Source organism: Lagenorhynchus albirostris, chromosome 7 (genome assembly GCF_949774975.1).
Source record: "Lagenorhynchus albirostris chromosome 7, mLagAlb1.1, whole genome shotgun sequence".
Classification (NCBI taxonomy): Eukaryota; Metazoa; Chordata; class Mammalia; order Artiodactyla; family Delphinidae; genus Lagenorhynchus; species Lagenorhynchus albirostris.
In genome coordinates, this window is record NC_083101.1 from 4,108,332 (window position 1) to 4,129,161 (window position 20,830).

The window sequence follows — 20,830 nt, forward strand, 5'->3', positions numbered from 1 at the left end:
GGGGAAATGCTGAGTCTCCCACAACCCCCGACAGATGCCAAGTGTCCCCTTTACTTGCTTTCAAATGGGGCCTTGAAGAGGGAAAGACGTTGCAGGGGCAGTTACAGGCTGCGTGTGTGTGTGTGTGTGTATGTGTGTGCGTGTGTGTGTATGTGTGTGTGTGCGTGTGTGTGCGTCCACGTGTGTGTGTCCACGTGTGTGTGTGTGTAGGGGAGGGGGTAAGCACGTGCACTGTATTGTGTGTACAAGGGTGTGGGGTGTAGAGCGTGTGTGTTGCACAAGGGGGGATAGCGTGTGTAGGGTGCAGGTACGCGTGTAGCAGGTGTGTAACGTGCGTGTCCTGTAGGGGTGTGTAGGGGTATTATAGGTGAGTGCCTGGGTGTGTGTAGTGTGCCGGTGGGTTTCTGAGTGTGTGTGTCGGGAGTGTGTAGGGTGTGTGGTGAGGTCCTCAGCGTTTTCTGATCTGCCTGGGGGTGGTGGGAGGGTTAAATGGCTTGTCCTGGGTGCGTCAATCAACCTTGGGTCTTTTTACCTTGAAGCACCGGCTGAGGGAGCTCTTTCCTTTTCTCCACTTTCCGTCCTAGCCGTTCAGGGCCAGCGCCAGCAACCTCGGTGCCCCTCGGGCCCCTCCCCCAGCAGCCGAGCCCCGGGTCAGGGATGCAGAGGCTTGGACCACAGGCGGCAGGAAGGGGTCGGGGGAAGGGCTCCGAGAGAGTCCCTTCTGCCTTCGGCTCTGGTTTCCACAGGACAAATCATGAGCTGGCTTAGCTGTTCTCTCGGGGCCCTCGCTAACGAATGCCACTGGCATTCTGAGCTGGACTTGACTGAGGATGTTACACCTGCAGCCTGGGAAGAAGAGTCCTGTCCAGTCACCTCATGGTGGCCTGACTCAGGGGGGTACTTTCTTCCGTCTGAGCCGTAGGATTGATATGCAGGCGGGGGCTTTGACCTGGGGCCCAGGCCTTTGAACAGGAACGCCTCCCCTTCAAGACCAAGGGTGGGCCGGGTGTCCCGGGTGGGGTTGGTGGGGGACCTGGGAACCTCTCGCCTGTGACCGAGGCTCCCCGTCCACCCCTCGAGCACAGCCAGCCGGCAGGGAATACGTGGATTGAGATTTTAATAACCTCGAGGTCAACGTGAGGACTGCCATCTTTTATGGAAGATTTTCAGAAAAAAAAAAAAAAAAAACACCCGAAACCATGTGATGTGGCCTTTATGAAATAATGGGATATTCATATCTTGCACTTTGCTAAATTTAGGGTTGACAGGACATTCCGGAGAGGTAGCCCTTGGCAGTAGCTTATACGCAGGGTAAGATGTTAACTGTCAAGCCCAGAAATCAAGCCTGAGGCACCTGACTCAGTGGAGAAAGACTTGCGACTACACTGAAAATCTCTCTCTCCGAGAGGGGGATGAAGGGCGATGGACAGCGTTATCAAGGGGACTTTCAACTTCCAGCAGAACACGGCGGCCGAGATCTGCTCTGAAAAGGCTGCATTTTTGCTGAACCGGCTGGTCAGACCATGTGGGGTTGGAAAAGTGAGCGGATGGCCTACAGGGGGAAAAAAGGCAGCAGCCAAACGAAGGCACAGAGCGGAAACCCTGATACAGGAGTTGCAGGGGTTCGGCCGGGAAATGCACTTAAGGCAGGGTCTTCCCGCCTTACCCTTCACCCCGGGCCCGCACGCCGTGTCTGTGTCCGGGAGGGCCCCCGAGGCGGTATCCAGAGGGGTCTGTCATTTGTTTTCGCCGCCAGCAGTGTCTCCCAGCCTCCAATGGGGGAGCACAGCCCGTCCCTGCGAGGGGACCCTTGGTGTTGCCCAGAGCTGTCCGTGCTGGAGGGGGAGGGGACCAGCGAACCTCCGTGGCCTCGCAGCCTCTGTCTCCCAGGCCCCAGGAGCCCCAGTTACCAACGTTCAACCTTGATTGAGACACAGAGAGGGTAATGGCCTGGTGTGCGGGTCTGAGAAGCTTCCCCGGGATTGCCCAGGAAGGCAGATCCGTGCAGATGCCAGGCTCCTGGGCAGTGCTTCCAGGGCCCAGAGTGGAGTGACAGAAGGGCTAGGGCTCCGTCCAGCCCTCAGGTCCCCCCAAAGCGGAGCCGCTTCTGGGGTGCAAGGACAGACCTCCAGGGAGATTTCATCCTTTGTCGTTTTGCAGTGGTCTCTCACAGTGGTCATTTCAACCTCCTTTAGGCCTTTCAATTGTTTCCTTTAAACAAAAAACCCACTTTGTTAATGGAGGCCTTTAAATGTATGCAAAAAGCAGAGAGAATAGAATAAGGAACATGAAGGGACCCATAACCAGTATGAGGAGCCCATGTGAGCTCATGGTCACCCCCGGTGCATGTGGAATCCGCCAGGAAGATCCCCCCTCTCCATCAGGAGTATTTTGAAACAAATCCCAGACGTCAACACGTCTTCTGTTGACTGCATATTTAATTCATGGGTGGGCTGTGGCATGGATGAAGGGAACCCTGGGGGAAGGGCTGTTTCCTGTTGCCACAGGACTTGACTCAGAGCTGGGGAGAACAGTCCAGGTTTGGGGGAATTGGTACTATGCATTCATTCATTCATTCATTCTAAGTGTGTTTATTACGCCATGTGCGGGACACAATGCCAAATGTGCGGGTGTAGCAACGAGCCACCTTGACGGGGTCCCTGCTTTCTCCAGAGGGGGGTGAGGGTGGGAATGCAGGCATTAAACAAATACTGCACCAGTAATGATGGATTCGCAATTGTGGTAGGGCCCTCTTAGGAGAAGGGCTAATCTGAGAGCCTGAAGAGAGGGGCTTGTTTTGGTTTTGGCTCGAAGCTGGAGTCCGTGTGAGTATCCATCTTCTTCCCCAGTCCTCCGGAAATGTGACCTTGCACTCCTCCAAAGCACTCAGCACTGCCACGCCTCCCATGTCCTTAGGGCTTTCCAGCCAGGATGCGTTGACGTGTTATTGTCTCTCTCAACTCCAGGACCCTGAGCCCCCAAGGGACCGTCTGTCACTCATGGGGCATCAGTGGGGCCCTCCTCTCTCCCCCGTGCGTGTGTAGATATGTGCATGTGTGTATATGTATGTCAATATACATTTAAATTAGACCGTATTATACAAGCCGTTTACTTGCTTTTTTCCCATTTGATATTCTGTTCTAGGCCTCTTTCCGAGTCAACATAAATATGAGTTTTTAAAGCTTACCTAATATCACATTGCATAGATGTGCATCCTTTATTTAAGCTGTCCTCTACTGACGGACATTTAAAATCGTTTCCGATTGTCACTATTATAAACAGCACTGAAATGGACATCTTTATGTGCACATCTTTGGTCGTATGTGCTGTTGTATCTTAGGTGTAAATTCTTAGGAACGTGATTGCTGGGCTAAAAGGCATGTACATTTTAACTTTTGATGCCAGTTGGGAAGTTCCCTCTAGAAATCTTTGCCAACTTAATAGGGAAAAAGACCCACCCCAAACCAAAAAGTCTCTTTGTGTTTTTATCTGGTCAGATTTCTTGACCTTAAGTCAGATTTCTTCCAGGCTGAGAAACTGGCTTGGGTGGGTCACTCGAGGCAGGCACAATCTTTTTGGGACTTGGTTTCTCAACTTTGAAATGAGGGGTGTGGTCAAAGGGATGAACTACCAGGTCTTTCCCTCTCTGAATCGCCAAGGCTCCGAGCTGCACGAGCAGCCCACTGTTGCCCCTAGAAACTCAGTGGCTCAGACATCCCTCCTGGAGTGCAGCTTGGTTTCCAAACAGCACTGACTTTTTTTTTTTTTTTTTTTTTTTTTTTGCGGTACGCGGGCCTCTCACTGTTGTGGCCTCTCCCGTTGCGGAGCACAGGCTCCGGATGCGCAGGCTCAGCGGCCATGGCTCACGGGCCCAGCCGCTCCGCGGCATGTGGGATCTTCCCAGACCAGGGCACAAACCCGTGTCCCCTGCATCGGCAGGCGGACCCTCAACCACTGCGCCACCAGGGAAGCCCTGACTATTGAAGAAAACAAATTATTGGCCCAATGCCATTCTCACCACCAAACAACTGAGGCCTTAATGGGCTTGAGGTATCACTGGTCAGCAAAGTAATTACCCAATGACCTCCTCTCCCAAGGGCAAGCCCGTTTTTCCTAAAGCCAGATTCAAGCTCAGATGTTGGACTTCATGTTTGTAATTTAAAGGTCCCATTTTCTTGCCAGTAGCTTCATTGTAGCCATCTGATGGGAATCTGGGTAAACTTTTAGGAGGAATTAAAACTATATGCACACAGGGACTTCCCTGGTGGCGCAGTGGTTAAGAATCCGCCTGCTAATGCAGGGGACACGGGTTCGAGCCCTCGTCAGGGAAGATCCCACATGCTGCAGAGCACCTAAGCCGGTGCACCACAGCTACTGAGCCTGCGTGCGGCAACTACTGAAGCCACGCGCCTAGAGCCCGTGCTCGGCAACAAGAGACGCCACCGCAATGAGAAGCCCGCGCACCGCAACGAAGAGGAGCCCCCGCTCGCCGCAACTAGAGAAAGCCCGCGCGCAGCGAGGACCCACCCCTTAAGAAGAGCTCTCATCTGGCAGCTCCCACAAGTTGTCTCCAGGCCCCATAAGAGCCAGTGAGGCAGGTGTCCCAGAGGAGGACTCTGAGGGTCAGGGAGGTCCCACGGCCGGACCACTGGGCTCTCTGCTCACACTTGCTCGAAGAAAGGAACCCAGGGGAGCTAAGAGCTGAGTTTTTCTGGGTTTTATTCTAAGGAACTCTCATAGAAGCAGCAGTATTTACATATCTTCCTGCAGCCCCCAACTTAGAGCTCAGGCCACCCATCTTCCCCGTCTGCTGACGCAGAGACTGGGACTGGGATAGGGGTGCAGAGAGCTCTTTCTGCCACAGCTGGCCTCTCTTTAACGGGGTGTCGCTGGAGGCTTGTGGCGCCCCTCAGCTGCTCAGGGTGCCCAAGGACTTGAGGGCACTGTGCTTGTGGGGTCAGCAAAAGATGGTTTCTTTCCTTTTATTTATGATTATTTTTTTTATTTTTGGCTGCGCCACACGGCTTGCAAGCTCTTAGTTCCCCAACCAGGGATTGAACCTGGGCCACCGCAGTGAAAGCACCGTGTCCCAACCACTGGACAACCAGGGAATTCCTTTTTTTAAAAATTTTTTTTTGGTTTCCTTTTAGAAATTTAGAAAGCTGGAGCTGTTCACAGCTGGTTTGCACTCAGGGGTCCTCAGCCCAAGCTCTTTGCAGACTTTCTAGGAGGTAAGGTGTTCTTCACTAGCCACATCCATGGGACCTGGGGACCCCAGCTGGGGACTCCACTGGCTGATTCCACAAAATAAGCAGTCCTTGTGCGAACGTGGCAAAGCGCACGTTCCGGGACGTCCTAGCTCAGGATCCTGAGGTCAACCCCCACGTGTTCATTCAATAGATATGCACCAAGGGCCAGCGCATGGGCATTCCCAAGATGGCCTGGGGGTGGCCAGATCCCCTTCCTTCCTGAAGACCTGGCAGGGCCCCCCCCCCCACTCCCCAGAGATCACCCTGCTCCAGCCACTCTGGCCCTTCCTCCATCCCTTCCACGCGCCAAGGTCATTCCAGCCTCAGGGCCTTTGCCAGTGCCACCCCGAACATCCTCCCCAGATCTCACGAGGCTGGACTCGCCGTCCAGATCTCGGCCGGTTGTGACCTCAGAGACCACCCTGGATCCGGTCAAACCAGCAGCATCCCATCGTTTGGTTTGCTTTCTTCATAGTGTTTATGACTCTCTGAAATGGGCATTTATCCATGTATTGTCTGTCTCGCTGGCTAGAACGTCAGCCTCAGGAGGGCAGGGCCCTTGGCTTCTTGTGTGCTGTGTGTGTGGCCGCGTCAAGCCCTTGTCCCTGGACACAGCACAGATGCTCGTAACGCTCCAGCGGACGGATCCCTGGGACAGGCTTGCTTTTGTGTTACTTACTATTTCACTGAGAATGTCTGTACATATCTAGGGGTAGACCTGGATTGGAAAGCTCTATGGTAGATTCTTAACACACAATTGTCTTTAATCTGTATTTCTCTTGACAGAAAACATGAGGTTTCTGGATCAGAGAAAAGACCCCTTATTTATTCACACAGTAGCCTTAGTGCTGGCTCTCTGCACCCCGACTCCTCACAGGGGCCGCCGGTGGGAGCCGGTGCACCCTGCGTGCGCGGGGAAGGGGGCACGGGGTGGACGAGCCGAAGCTGTGACAGCTGCCCCTCTGTCCTCCCCACCGCTGCCCTGAATGTAAACAGCCCCTGGGGAGTGGAGGCAGGGGGATCAGTAGGTTTACTACCCCCGGAATACGAACAGAGGACTCAGGACAGAGGTCCCTAAGTCTCTCCATCTTTTTTTTTTTTTTTTTTTTTGCGGTACGCGGGCCTCTCGCTGTTGTGGCCTCTCCCGCTGCGGAGCACAGGCTCAGCAGCCATGGCTCACGGGCCCAGCCGCTCCGCGGCATGTGGGATCTTCCCGGACCGGGGCACGAACCCGTGTCCCCTGCATCGGCAGGCGGACTCTCAACCACTGCGCCACCAGGGAAGCCCTAAGTCTCTCCATCTTTAACTGCCCAGGCTTGTTTGAAGTCAACCATCCTTTATCCCAGGCGCCAACTCAGCACACCGTGACCTTGACCTTGGGGAAAACATGAGCATATTCATGAAACATTGTTTCCTGACATACATCTCCCAAACTGGAAAGTACCAGCCCCCATCTGAGTGCCATCTCCCACATGCCTGGAGCTGTGCGTCGTGTTGATCCTGTGGTGAGAGGTCCCAGCATCCTCTTTGGCGGTTGAGGAAACTGAGACTGGGAGAGCCTGCCTGACCGAGTGGAGGTCGGTTGGCACCTAAGGGCAGGGCTGAGACCAGCCCCCGCATTCGTGTGTACCTCCAGCCCAGCTCCTTCCCTTCCTCTCTTCTTCTGAGCTCCCCAAAGCCTGGTCGAGTTGGTTTTAACATCTTTGTTTAGTTGCATTGCAGCTTTGAAAAGGGCAGGCTCCTGTCTCTTTCCTCCATGCCTCCTATCTGCCGGGCACTGTGTTATCATGGAAGAGCGAGGTGGGCATGGTCCTTTGTCCTCGTGAGAGGCAGCGTTACACAAAGAATTAGCCAGAGAGTTAATAACAGGGGTGGCAAGTGAAGGTGAAGAAGCACAGGTGCTAACAGCGACGGGCCGTCCAGGGAGTGGACACTCCTCTGGGGCCTGGCCACGGGCAAGGCATGAGGGAAGGATGCTCTGGATGGAGGGACCGGCACATTCAAGGGGAGGCGAAGAGCTGGGGGAGATTCACAGGGAGGGGAGGCAGGACTTGGGTCCTGCAGGGCCCTGTTGACCACGGGGAAGGGTACTGCTCTTATCCCCAGAGCATTGGGGAGCCATGGCAGGTTTGAGCAGGGAAGGGATGGGATTAGCTGTATCAACTTCTCACTGATCTGTCTCAGCCAGATCTTCTCATTAGAGCAAAATCCCTTTCCTGCTCTTTCCTAGGGACTGGGGAAGAAAGGCCGAAAGATGGAAGAAAGAACAAAATCAGGGAAATGCAAATGACTTAGATGAGGTTTATGGTTCTTGGCCACAGGGCAGTAACCAGGCATGTAACAGCCATGGAGGAAAGCAGTAATTTTTCTGAATCTCTCACCGCCACGTTCACCTGGCTGTCAGCTGGGGGCCTTTGGCGTGTGCGTTAGGGCCACTTGGCTGACTCACGGAGGGAACGGGGCATCTCCAGAAAGGCTGCTGAGCCGCCCTGTCACTGCAGCTCCAGGAAACCAGCTCGTTGGGGGGGGGGGGCCACATTCATAGCAAACAATGGTAATATTTACCAAGTATCTCTGGAAACATGAATGCAAAGTGCAGGAAATGCAGTGCAAATTGCTAGAACGCAGTACACTAGCAACATAGGCCTTTTAATGAATCTGAGAAGAGAGGTATAAATTTCAGGAAAATGTCAATTTCAGTAATGTAAACAAGGGGCTTCTCAACATCTCCTTCTCCGTGAGACTCGATTTCAGTCTCTGGTTATAACTAAAGCTGTGATTCTTGAGAGAGTTTTGATTCTGAACATCAAGGAGGTGAGAACTGGGGCAAGGGGAAAAGAAGGGGGTCGCTTGTGTATCGTGAATTAGCAGAGAGCCTCGGGGGCACCACTGCCATCCCACTGGAGGAAAACCAGACCTTCCACTGGGGATTGGTATGCTTCTGTGAAAAGTCTTTTTGCTGCAAAAACTGGATCCCTGCGTTTGCAGGGGGATCGGGGAGGGATGCCCACATATCACTGGAGGGCTGGGAGCTACCCTGGTGGCCGATGGGCATATATCCTGTCAAAGTCAGGGAAAACTCAAGATCAAGGTCAAGGTCACCCAGTGCTTTTTTCCCTTCTTGGGTGGCCATGTTCTTCCCATTGCTAGGACCTCGGAGGGTCCTGGGAAACGGGCGCCCACAGCCCTGTCCACCTAAAACGGCCTCTTCACCTGTTCAAATCAGGGTCAAATAAAGTTAGGAAGGCCGTGGGCCATGGCCGCGGAGGCTCCCTCACCTTCCTGTTGGGTCAGGAGAGGTGGCCAGGGCGGCAGAGTGACCAGCTGTCTTCCTCTCTCTGCAGTCCCCAGCTACGTCATCATGAAGGTGCTGAAGCAGCGCCTGGACCAGCAGGGCTGCGTTGAGAGAGGGTGGGTGCTGCATGACTTCCCGCGAGACAGGGACCAGGCGTGCCTGATGGACAGCATGGGCTACAAGCCCAACAGGTGAGTAGTCCGCTTCCGGCGGGGCCTCGGCCCTGGCCACGCCGCCTCCCGGGAAGGTCCCCACCCCCAGGCACTGTCTGTCCAGATCCGGCTGACTGCTGGCAGCTTGCCGGAGCCTTACCACGTTCTGGAAGGGGAGTGTCTCTTAGTCATTCCCATTCCCACCCACTCGTCCCTTTTACGCTGGGAGCTGGGAGTCAAGCTTGGGTTCAGATGCTGGCTCTGCCGCTCGCCTTGCTGGACCTGAGCGTCTCACCTGTGAATGACAATACGCATCAACCAGTCTGGCCTTCCTCATGGGATTGTGGTGCCGAGCGATCCGTGTTTCCTTCTACTGTTTTCACAACTTCCTTTTTTACATTTGGTTCTTTGATATTTATTTTGATGTGGGTATGCAGTACAAATCTCTTTTTTTTTCCCCCTCAAATGTTGAATATTGTTGAATACTCTGTCCTTCTCCCACTCACTTGAACTTGAGGGCACCCCACCACGGTAGATATTGTGGAAATAAACAAAGACCTCCTAAATCACCCCGCCACAGTAGATATTGTGGAAATAAACAAAGACCTCCTAAATGAAAAAAGCAAAGGCTGTTTAGTCAGAGCTTGCTATATATAGCAAGGGAGCTGGCCGGATCTCAAAGGCAGGCAGAGGGGAGGGAGAGCCTTCTACTGGGAAAGGTAAGGCTTCAGGGCTTCCCTGAGCGAGGCTGTGGGCCTGGGGAAGCTGGGGGCGGCCAGCTGGAAGCAGGGTGTCCTATGTGCTTGGTTAGGGGAACATATTCAGCTTTCTCTCATTTGGGTCTAAATTGGAAATGGTGGCAAAATTAGGGCAGCTGTTAGTGACTGATCAAGTCCTGGCTGTTGGGGGCCGATTGCTGCAGATGGTGATTGGGTCCTGGGCTGGTGGCTGCAGGGGATGGGTATTTATATATGGTCTGAACACCATCTGCTCGTAAATACAGTCTCTCAGTACGCTCGGTTGTACTTCTAAACTTTCTATTGTTTCCCACAAGTCTATTTCTGCAGTGGTACCACACTGTTTAACTACTTTAGTTTTATCATGTATTTCAAGTCAGTGCAGGACAAAGCCCTTTCATTACTCTTCTTTATTGTCTACTTTATACGTTTGTTATTCCAAATGAGTACTATGATAATTTGATCCTGAACTGCCATTGACTTTTAAAAAATATTTTATTTATTTATTTATTTTAGCTGCGCCGGGTCTTAGTTGCGGCACGTGGGATCTTCGTTTCAGCATGTAAACTCGTAGTTGCGGCATGCACACGGGATCTAGCTCCCCGAGCAGGGATCGAACCCGGATCCCCTGCATGGGGAGCGAGAAGTCTTACCCACTGGACCACCAGGGAAGTCCCTGCCATTGACATTTTAACTAGAATTGCATTAGGTTTCTCACTTGGTCTGTTGCAGTCTATGGCCCTGTCCTCTCTTTGCCCCTTCGTGAAATGACCAACACTTTATGGGGCCCATGCTTTTCATTTTAAGTGCATTTCTAGGTATTATATTACCTGTTGTTCTTCTTGTTGGTGTTGTGATAAGAGGGTGTTTTCACCCATTTTATTTTCTAACTGGATTTCTCAGGAGTATAAGAAAGATATTGATTTTTCTTATTTGCTTTATACTCCAGCTTCCTTACTAGAACTTTCTTACTGCTTCTGATAGTTTTTCAGTTGATTCCCTTGGGCTTTTCCGGGTGGTGATCATGTCACATCTACAAATATTTATCCTTTTGCCTCTTCCTTTCCAATATTTATATTTATCATTTTACTCTTTGGTCTAATTACATTGGGCGGTACTTCCAGAACTGAGTCATGATGGACAGGTTTTTTTTTTTTCCCCTGACCTGAAGGACTGTCCTGCATTCTACCACTAAGGCACTACTGTCATTTGAGGTATATACAGTTTTTATCAAGTTAAAGAAGTATAGCTCTTAGAATTTAAAATATCTGGAGTTGATGCTGAATATTATTCGAAGGCCTTTTTAGCATCTTCTAAGACAAATGTGGGTTTTCTCCCCCTTTTTGATGTATGAATATAATGAATTATGTTAGCAGGTTTTCTAATAATAAGTCAGCCTTTCATTCCTAGAATGACTGCCACCTGGTCTTGGTGTGTTATTCTTTCAATATATTGCTTGTGGCAGGTACAGTTTTGATTCCCCATCAAAAGTGAGCAGTCCCCCTCCCTGCCATGTCATGCCAGTGAATGTTATATTACATGGCAAAAGGAACTTTGCAGGTGTAATTAAGGTAACTGATCAGTTGGCTTTAAAGTGGGGAGGTCATCCTGGGCGACCTTGATCTTTAGTGCAGTTAGGCCTGTACCAGACTTCTGACCTACAGAACAGTAGTATAATAAGTTTGAACTTTTTAAATCAACTAAATTTGTGGTAATTTGTTATAGTAGCAATGGGAAACTAATATACCGTTGGAAGGTATTGGCTACATTTTATTTAGATTTTTTGCATTAATATGCATATGTAATATGGGTCTGAATTTTTCTTTTTTTTTTTTTTTTGGTTCTTTGTCAGGCTTATAGTATCAAGGATGTGATCATTTCATAGGTTTTCATTCTTCCTCCATATCTGGAATAGTTTTTAAAACACTAACTGTTCCTTGGAGCTGACCCTTTGGGGGAGAGGTAGCTTATTAATGATTTGATTTTGTGTTTCCTGTAGTTTTTGCTTTATATGTTTTGGTGCCATGTTATTTAGTTCATAAAGGCTTTTGTCAGCTGTGTGTTCATTGTGCAGTGCCATCTTGATGAAAGCGACTGTCTGTGACAGGACCATCACTTGTCTCCTCCAACATGAATTTTCCCTTTCCTCCTCAGTAACGAAACATCAGTTTTCAGTAGAGCGCGTTGGTGGCTGAAATGAAAGACCCCATTTTCCAGCCTCCTTTACAGCTCTGTAGAACCACAGGACTAAGTTCTGGACAATCAGATATAAGCACAAAGTTGTGAGTGTAATTTCCGGAAAACCTGCTTTCAGAAAGCTAACTCAGCTGGAAGGAGGTCTTTTATGTCCTTTTTGTCTGTTTTCCCTTTCTCTTCTCGTTTTGTTTTTCCTGATGTTAATAATCACCTTGTTTCTTCGCTTGCCTAGTTTTCTTTGTATCTATTTGCTACTTATTCCTACAGCTTATAATAGTCCCTCAGAACAATAGTCCAGAAAGTCCATCATATTACGTACACTGTGAGTTCCAGGTTTTTCTTATTTACTCCCATTCCTTTCTTGTTTGGACTGCTTTTTCTTTAGGCTTACTGCAGGGCTGTTCCAGGACTTTTCTGCACTGTGATTAGAGGGCTTCCCTTGGCCTGTCTTCTGCGTTGGAGTCCCTGTTTCCTGAATCACACATCTTCCTCTTTCTCACATGCTCTCTTGTTTTAGTGTAGCATACCTTCCAGTTGCTTCTCAAGTTAAAAAGATGGTTTGACGACAGTAGGCTGTTACACCCTCATCACGTGTGCTCCAGACTGAAGAAGTTCACACTGAAATTTCATTTATTTCTTTTGTCTGGGTCTTATTTACTCCATCGGGCCAAAAATTAATGTGAAAACCCATGTCCTTCAGTTCTGGGAAATCCTCTTGAATTATTTTGTTGATTTTTCTCTTTTTTTTTTTTTTTTTTCTGTTCTCCCTGAAACCCGCTGTTTGGGTGTTAGAGCTCCTGGACTGGCCTTGTAAATTAAAAAAAAAAAAAAAATTCTCTCTTGTATCCTATATCTTTTGTTGTTTTTGTGTTTGTGTATGTGTGTGGTTTGCCTTTGTTTTGTTTTGTTCTACTTTCTAGGAGGTTTCCTCAACTTTCTCTTTCAACCCTTTTACTGAATTTCTAACTTCTGCAGTTTTTACTTTTATAACATTCAAGAGATCTTTTTTTGTCATCTGAATATTTTATAGCTTCTTGATCTTATTTCATGGATTTTTTTTTTTTTTATCTCTTGAAGATGTTAATGGCAAGCTTGTTTTTGCAGGAGGGTAATGAGGAGAGATTTTTTCCCTCCTGCATAGTCTGTTCCTACTGAGTTTTTGTTTGTCTCGGTCTCATTGTTTCTCAGTAGAAAGATGTTGCGTTACCCTTGGTTGTTTGCTCACATGTAAGAACGGGAAACTAAAAAACTATTTGGGAGCTCTGAGGGCATAGATGGAGCTCATAGAATGTGTCTTCAGTGTAGGATGAACGATTTGGGCCTTTTGTGCAGAATCCTCCCACCAACTCAACATCTTTAAGTCTTTTCCTCTGGAAATGTCAGATTCCTCACAGAGGCCTCACCCAATCTCCTGCTGGAGGGTAAAGGTCTGGGGTCCGAGGGAGAAGCAGGACAGTGGAGACTGGGAGAAGGTGGGCAGAGGTCTTACACACTGCACGCCATATGCATATGTTTTTTTTAACCTAATTCCCCTAATTTTGGTACAGACTCAACTGTGCTCAGCATTCTTCAAGTCCAAGGAGCCTGTATTATATCCTCTCTAGAGAATAAACCTCCCATTTCTACCGAAGCGGAGGAGGATTGATTCACTCAGCTGGGTGGAGTGAGGAGGGCATCTGGGGCTTAGTCTCTCCTTAAGCAAGTTTAACTAATCGTCCTTATTTTAGCCACTCAGTTTCCAAGTGGACTGTTCCGGGTGCTGTTTACTGCTCAAAAGCCAGTAAAGAGGCACGTTTGGTGGAAAGGAAAGTTTGCTTTATTTCCAATGCTGGCAACCCAAGGGGGGAGGCGGGGGACTCCTGTCCAAAGGCTGACTTCCCCCTACTGACAGTCAGGGGACAAGAGCTTTTATAGACGGAGGGAGGGCGCTACATGTAGCAACAGCACAGTCAGCTCTGACACTCACCTTGAAACTGGTCCTGCGGTGGTCTGACCAGCGTCATCTTGACTGTTTTAGGTACAGTTAGTCTTCAGTTCCAGGGTCGGTTTGTTCCCATTTCCTTGAGGCCAGTTCTCAGAATTGCGGCAGCTTATGTCATGGCTACAGCCTGGTCATCATGTAGTTAGCTTCTTCCACCTGGTGGGGGTTCAGTATCTAGGAGACAGTTCACAGGCTACGGCTCAGAATATTATCCATAGCCCCTGAGGAGGAGCTAAATGTCCTTAACTCTGCGTAATGACTAAACTATGATTATTTGTTTGACTGTTTTCTTTGCCTCTGCGTTTTCTCTGATTACACTTATTCGTTGGCTAAAGTTTTTCCACAGACAAAAGGCAGGCGGAGGACATGGGAGGAGGGACCGCAGGGCCCTGCTCCGTTTCAGCACCTCCGCCTGAGCCTTTTGCGGATCTGCTGGTGAGGACTCCAGGTTTGTTCTCAGCTTTTCCTGCTGCTGACTCGGGATCTGGCCTTTGCTGACGTCTCCGTTGCTTGTTGTCACAGGTCCAGCTGCCTTCCAGCCTCAAAAACACTTGTTTAGTTGCCTTCCCTTCCGTTGTTCTCCCTGTCGTCGCTGTAGGTTCTCAGAATCCCTTTCCTGTCAATCTTCTGTCGGGTTTGGGGAGGAAACAGAATGTGATGCGTGTTTCAACGCGCCATTTCTACCTGGAACTCAACCCTCGATTGCTTTGTTGCGTTTGCGTGTCTCTTAGCTTCAACTACTTTGCTTCCTTTATTTCAAGTTGTCACGTAGGGCAGAATGAAATTGGGTTTAACATTTTTTATTCAACCTGCTTGTCTTTTCCTTTGAACAGTTGAATTTATCCCACTTATTTTTTACTTTCATCACTTTATTTTATGCTTCATCATGGTTTCCTTTCTTTTCCATCTTTTTTTAATGGCCTGTGTTTTCCTTTTTTTTTTATTTTATAAATTTATTTATTTATTTTTGTTTTTGGCTGCGTTGGGTCTTCGTTGCTGAGCACAGGCTTTCTCTAGTTGTGGTGAGCAGGGGCTACTCTTCATTGTGGTGCGCGGGCTTCTCATTGCAGTGGCTTCTCTTGCTGCAGAGCACGGGCTTCAGGCGCACGGGCTTCAGTAGTTGTGGCTCGCGGGCTCAGTAGTTGTGGCGCATGGGCTTAGTCACTCCGCGGCATGTGGGATCTTCCCGGACCAGGGCTCGAACCCATGTCCCCTGCATTGGCAGGCGGATTCTTAACCACTGCGCCACCAGGGAAGCCCCTTCTTTTATTATTGCTATTGTTGGCTTCTCTCCTCTCCCCCCAAGTTGGTTTCGAAGATAATCTGTTTCTAGTTCTACTACTCTTGTCAAGGTGGTTTGATTAAACTTGTATTTCTCAATTTGTTAGTTCTGAAATGAAACAGAATATTTTGACTCTGTCAGTGAAAGATGAAAGAAAAAATACTCCCATATGTACCACCTCCTCATTCCCCTCCCCCATCCACTCTCCATTTCTGGCAGGCTGGGGCTGGGGGTGGGGAGGGACAGACACATTCTGAAATTTTTTGGCCTCAGTCTATGATACACAGATTATTATTTTTAAGATAGCTAAGCTTTTCTTTCTAGAAATATAACAATTACATTCTGTTTTTAGCTGTATTACTGTACTTGTGAAGTTTTCATTCTCTCTTCAACTGGATTCAGATTTCAACGCCAGCTGTTTACATGATTCAACCTCTCCATTTATCAGTTTTGATTCATTGTTCATTTGAATGGATTACGTCTTTGAGTCATTTTCAGCAAGGGTACAGACATGCTAAACTTCCTAAATCCTTGCACATGTGAGAATGTCCTTCTGTTAGCTTCATCTGTAAACAGCATCTAGCAAGGTAAAAAATTCTCCCATCACATTTCTTAGCCCTGAGCATCCTGTACCGTTTCTATACTGTGCTCTGACCCCTGTGGGCTTGCAGTAATGTCTGAGGCCAGCGAGATTCTTTTCCATTATAGGTGATGTGCTGCTTATGTCTGGATGCTCTGTCTCTCAGTTCATTTACATTCACTAGGCCGTGCCTCAGTCTTGGTTCTCTTTATTACTTTTCTCTGGAATATTATGAATCCTTTCCATTTCCATTATTTCAGGAGAATTTTCTTCCAGTTCATATATTAATATTTTTCTGGTTCGTTCACTTGTTCTTATTCAGGAAGACCAATTACGTCCATGCTGGATATTTATTATCTGTTTCCATAATTACAATTTCTTCCTAGCAGCTTTTATCTTTTCCTTTTCTTTTCTGTTTTTTTTTTTTCTTTCTTTTTTTTTTGCAGTACACGGGCCTCTCACTGTTGTGGCCTCTCCCGCTGCGGAGCACAGGCTCCGGACGCGCAGGCTTAGCGGCCATGGCTCACGGGCCCAGCCGCTCAGCAGCATGCGGGATCCTCCTGGACCGGGGCACGAACCCGCGTCCCCTGCATCGGCAGGCGGACTCTCAACCACTGCACCACCAGGGAAGCCCTTTTCTGTATTATTTTTCACATCTGTCCTTCATGATAACTTTATTTTTTATCATATTTATTTCTTGTTGCTTCTAATTTATTTTTCTTTTCTATAATGCTTTTACGTTTCCCTTAGTTTTTTCCCTTAACGTTATCAGTTTTCTTTCATCTCCTTTTAAATTTTATCTCATCCTCTTTTCTTTGATTTCTTGTATTACAGAGTCTGTTCTCTCTAAATTATTTTGAGCACATTGATAAGGTTTTATCTAAAATGTTCTGCTGTTTCCTAGAGTACTTCTTCTTCCAAAGGGTATTCATTGTCTATGTCTCTCTCTCTCTCTCTCTCTCTCTCTTAACTTTTAGGACCCTTATTTGGCAATGTCTATACCTGAGTCCCAAGGTGGGTTTATTTTGCAAATCACTTGTCCTTGAATAGCTCTGTGGTTTGTCTAAGAATAGCATGAGTTGGTTTTAGAAAATAGACAGAAAATTCGTTTTCTCTGACTGTTGTAACAAATTACCACAAACTCAGTGGCTTAAACAGTACACATTTATTGTCTTACAATTCTGTAAGGCTAACATCAATACATCAGACAGGCTGCGTTCCTTTCTGGAGGCTCTAGGAAGAGTACATTTCCTCACTTTTTCAGCTTCTAGAGATTGCCCCCAGTCCTTGGATCACTGCCCCCTTCCTCTGTGTTCAAAGACAGCAGTGTTGCAACACTTGGTCTTCTTCTGTGGCCATATCTCCCTCTGACCAGTGCTGGGAACAGTTCTCAGATTTTAAGGACTCGTGTAATTGGATTGGGTCCACCCAGATAATCTTACCTATCAACGTCCTTAATGTAATCTCATGTGCAGATCCCCTTTTCCATGTAAAGTAACATATTCACAGATTCTGGGGGTTAGGAGGTGGACCTCTTGGTGGGGGGCATTATTCTGTCCCTCACCGTTGGATTCTCCTCAATTCTGTCTTAATTATATCCTTGGAGTTGGGTCCGGAGAGCTTCCTCCTAGAAGACTGAAAGGTCTGTTTAGTTCTAGGGCAGCAGGGACCAAGCAGGCAGCCTGAGCATCCTGTCTTTCCACCTGTGTTGACCGGGAATTTCCAGGGGACCACACAGTGCTATGAGGCGAAGTTTCCACCCTCCGTTTGCTGGGGATGGAACAGACTTTGGTGTCAATAATTAGCTTCTGAGTAAACTCATCTACCTGAAGATGAAAGGCATCAGGGAAAATGCAAAAACAGTCACTTAAAAGAAGACTGGGGGCGGGTCATTGACAAGACATAGGGAGGGAACCTAGTGCTCATTTTTCTGAACCCTGAAGGGAAGAACGCCCGTTTTATTTACCAACCCTGTGCACCATGCCAGGACTGCACGACCAACAGGGGGAGGACACGGTGTTTATTAAAAGCACCGCAGGGAAGATTATTCAAGAACCTCTTTGATTTAGGGCAGGCTTGCAAGGAAATACTTCTCCGTTCACCACGAAGTAAAAAGCAGTTTCTAAAGACTTAGTAAATAATGCCAATTTAATTTATTTGACCCTAAGGCAGAGGACAAGCAGAGAAATAAAAAAGATATTTGTTTACAACATAGATTTAATCCTATGCCACTGTTCAGTCATCCTTCTGTATTTCTCTCCCATCACTGAGGGTGTATTTTCTCCTCCTCTTTGTCACCTCTGACCAATCCATTTCCTCCACCTTAGCTTGCTATTAAGTATTTTTTTATGATGAATTCAGAAAGTAATTTTAACCATGAACCTTCAAGTCCAGATATAGGCTAAGGAAGAGAGAAACATTCTAAAATGAACCCACCTAGCACTGGGATGAGTATCAGGGCTGTAATTCTGGTTCGGTTGTGATGCCAATTATAAAGCAGTCTAGCTGTGGTGCTGCAGTTTTTGACACCAGGAGGAAATCTTGACAGAATTATAGCCTAGAAATCAATCTGGGAATACGATACAGAAATCTATAATTCAGATATGAAAACAGTCTACAAAGGCTCTTTTTGTTTTTAGGAGGATTCAATGAAATTAGATTAAAATAAATTTACATATCTATCAATTTTACTAGTAAAATATATTCATACTAGTAAATAGAGTTATACTAGTTATATTCATACTAGTAAATAGAGTTTACTAGTAAATAGTAAATAGAAGGGTAAGCTACTCTGTATTGGACACAGAAAGAGACCCCTCTGGCTTATCAGGGAACAAAGTTATTGTCTCCTTGTCAAATACGCGTCTCTTCTTAGAGCTAATAAATGGATAGTGTTCAAATGCCACGTTTTGTTTCACTTCTACCTCATAAAGCCATGGCACATAATACTAAATTATGTTCCGCTGAGCAGTATCCAACTCCTGGTTCCAACATCCCACAGTGAGGGAAACAAACCAAGTAATTGATGTGTCACAAAGAAGGAGAAAAAGTTATTTGAGAACAAATAAAATGGGCTATAAAGTTTCTTAAAATGTAATAATAATAATGGTAAAAAAAAAATAGAAGAAGAAGAAAGAAGAAAGAAACAAAGAAAGAAGTATCTAAGGCTCCATCCAGAAACCTGCCCTCTGCCTGGCTATAAAATAATTCATTTCATGCTTCGAGTTTGTAGCACGGTATTTCCTTTTAAAATTAATGTTTCCTATGGAGAGGGAGTATAGGATTCTGATTGATGTCGGGAAGTTTGCAGTGTATCAGACAGACTGGTGGTTTTTTGTTTGTTTTTTTTTTCCTTTGCATCCTGCCTCACCTTGATGCTGTGCAGAGGGGGCGGGGCGGGCCATGCCTTGAACCTCTTCCCCCGGCCCCCGGGCTGTACTGCTGCAGGCCCAGCGGGCAAGGTCCAGGTCACGTCCAACTGCAAGGTCCCAGGTCAGAGCTGCTGCTGCGTCTCTCAGAAATCCCCGGAAAGAGGGTAAAAGAGGGGACCCTCGCTGAGTCAGTGGCAATAGAATTGAGCAGAATGGTAGCAGAGATTTTATTATTGCTGTTTTCTTTAGTATTTCTCTCTTTCTCTACTCCATTGGACTAAATTTGGGGCTATGAAGAAATCACCCAAGGAAGGTATTTTCGATTAGCTTGTTGTGTCCCAGGTTGTTTTGTGCAAACTGGCAACTGCTGTATAGGTTCCTTTTCGAGTGTGGTGGGTTTTAATTTTTTATTATTCCTTTTTTTTTTTTTTTTTTTGCGGTACGCGGGCCTCTCACTGTTGTGGCCTCTCCCGTTGCGGAGCACAGGCTCCGGACGCGCAGGCTCAGTGGCCATGGCTCACGGGCCCAGCCACTCCGCGGCATGTGGGATCTTCCCGGACCGGGGCACGAACACATGTCCCCTGCATCGGCAGGCGGACTCTCAACCACTGCGTCACCAGGGAAGCCCCTGTTTATTGTTATTTCTTAAACTAGACAGTTGTGTGTCCCACATAACTGTGGGAGCCCAGAGGGGTTCGGTTGTCCCTGGGAAAGCAGTGACAGGTCTCCTCTCATTGCACTTGGATCCCAGTTGGTGCTGGGTGTCTTGTTGGCTTTTGCTAAAAGCATAGCCCTTTCCCCCAGGGAACCGGAGAGCAGAGCTGCCAAAGGGACCCAGGCTGGCTGATGTGAACTCCCAGCCTGGAGGAGCTGGGACTCCCACACCCAAGCGGAGCCTGCCCGGTGCAAGCCTGGCCCCTCAGACACGTGGGTCTGAAAGCTTTCATATTTCCTGGGCCAGACCCTCGAAACAAGCCTCTGCTTAGTGGTCGGAGGCGGCCCAGAGTGTTCAGACCAGGCGGCTGCTGCTGGATCCCTTGCTCTCCTCCTCTCCCCTCTGCATCTTCGCATCCAGTTTCTGACTCTGCTCTGCAGGGGTCCTGCCTTGTTCGTCCCTGAGGACACTTCTTCCCTTCCCGGTCCTGCACCCTCATCTTGGACCCTCATCGTCACCCTGACAACAAGAATGATGATAGTGATATCTGGTGTCTACTGAGTGCCAATTGTGTGCCTGCTTTGCATCTCCTTTAATCCATTCAGTAGCCCCATAAAGTAGGTTGGTTCAGTAAAAGGCATGTGGGCTCAGAGGAGCCGTGTCCCTTGCCCCAGGCCACGTGGAGGAGACCAACCGGGACCCCAGCTCTTTGCTCTGAACGGCTCCATTGTGCCCTTTCTGCAATGCGATGAGCGTCTATCCCTGCCCCCTGGCTTGCTGGCTTGAAAAAAACTACAATTAGCCTCAGTTTTCCTGTCTGTCAAATGGAGCAATAACCTCTACCCTTTTAACCTGACAGCACCAGTGCTCTGGAGAGTAAGTGGAATATGTGTGAGTGTGATTTGTAATTGGCAGGTGCCATGGATGCAGGGGGCTCTATGAGCTGGCTCTGAATATCCCTCCCACAGCTCTTTCTGGGAGGACAGACTCTCATTCAAAGTGTAGGATATAGTTTTCTCTCCTGTTCTCACAAAATAAATTACACACTCCATGCCCTAAATAGGTGAGCTACTGATTTGCCTACACTTTAAGAAGCATGGAAACATGCAAACATTTATTATGATTGTTACCCATGTGCTTTTGAATTCCTATTACACAAAAAGAGGCTAAAATGGGGCTTCCCTGGTGGCGCAGTGGTTGAGAGTCCGCCTGCCGATGCAGGGGACGCGGGTTCGTGCCCCGGTCCGGGAGGATCCCACATGCTGCGGAGCGGCTGGGCCCGTGAGCCATGGCCGCTGAGCCTGCGCGTCCGTAGCCTGTGCTCCGCAACGG

The 20,830-nt window shown here is 48.2% G+C and overlaps 1 protein-coding gene across 4 annotated transcripts in view; it reads left to right on the top strand.

Annotated features, from left to right (window-relative positions):
- AK8 (adenylate kinase 8) overlaps nt 1-20,830 on the top strand; it is a 128,551-nt gene that overhangs the window by 66,325 nt on the left and 41,396 nt on the right. For all 4 annotated transcript variants that reach the window (XM_060153983.1, XM_060153984.1, XM_060153985.1 and 1 more), the window contains one exon: nt 8,594-8,735. In XM_060153983.1, coding sequence (XP_060009966.1) covers nt 8,594-8,735 — 142 coding nt within the window. The remainder of the gene's footprint in view (nt 1-8,593; nt 8,736-20,830) is intronic.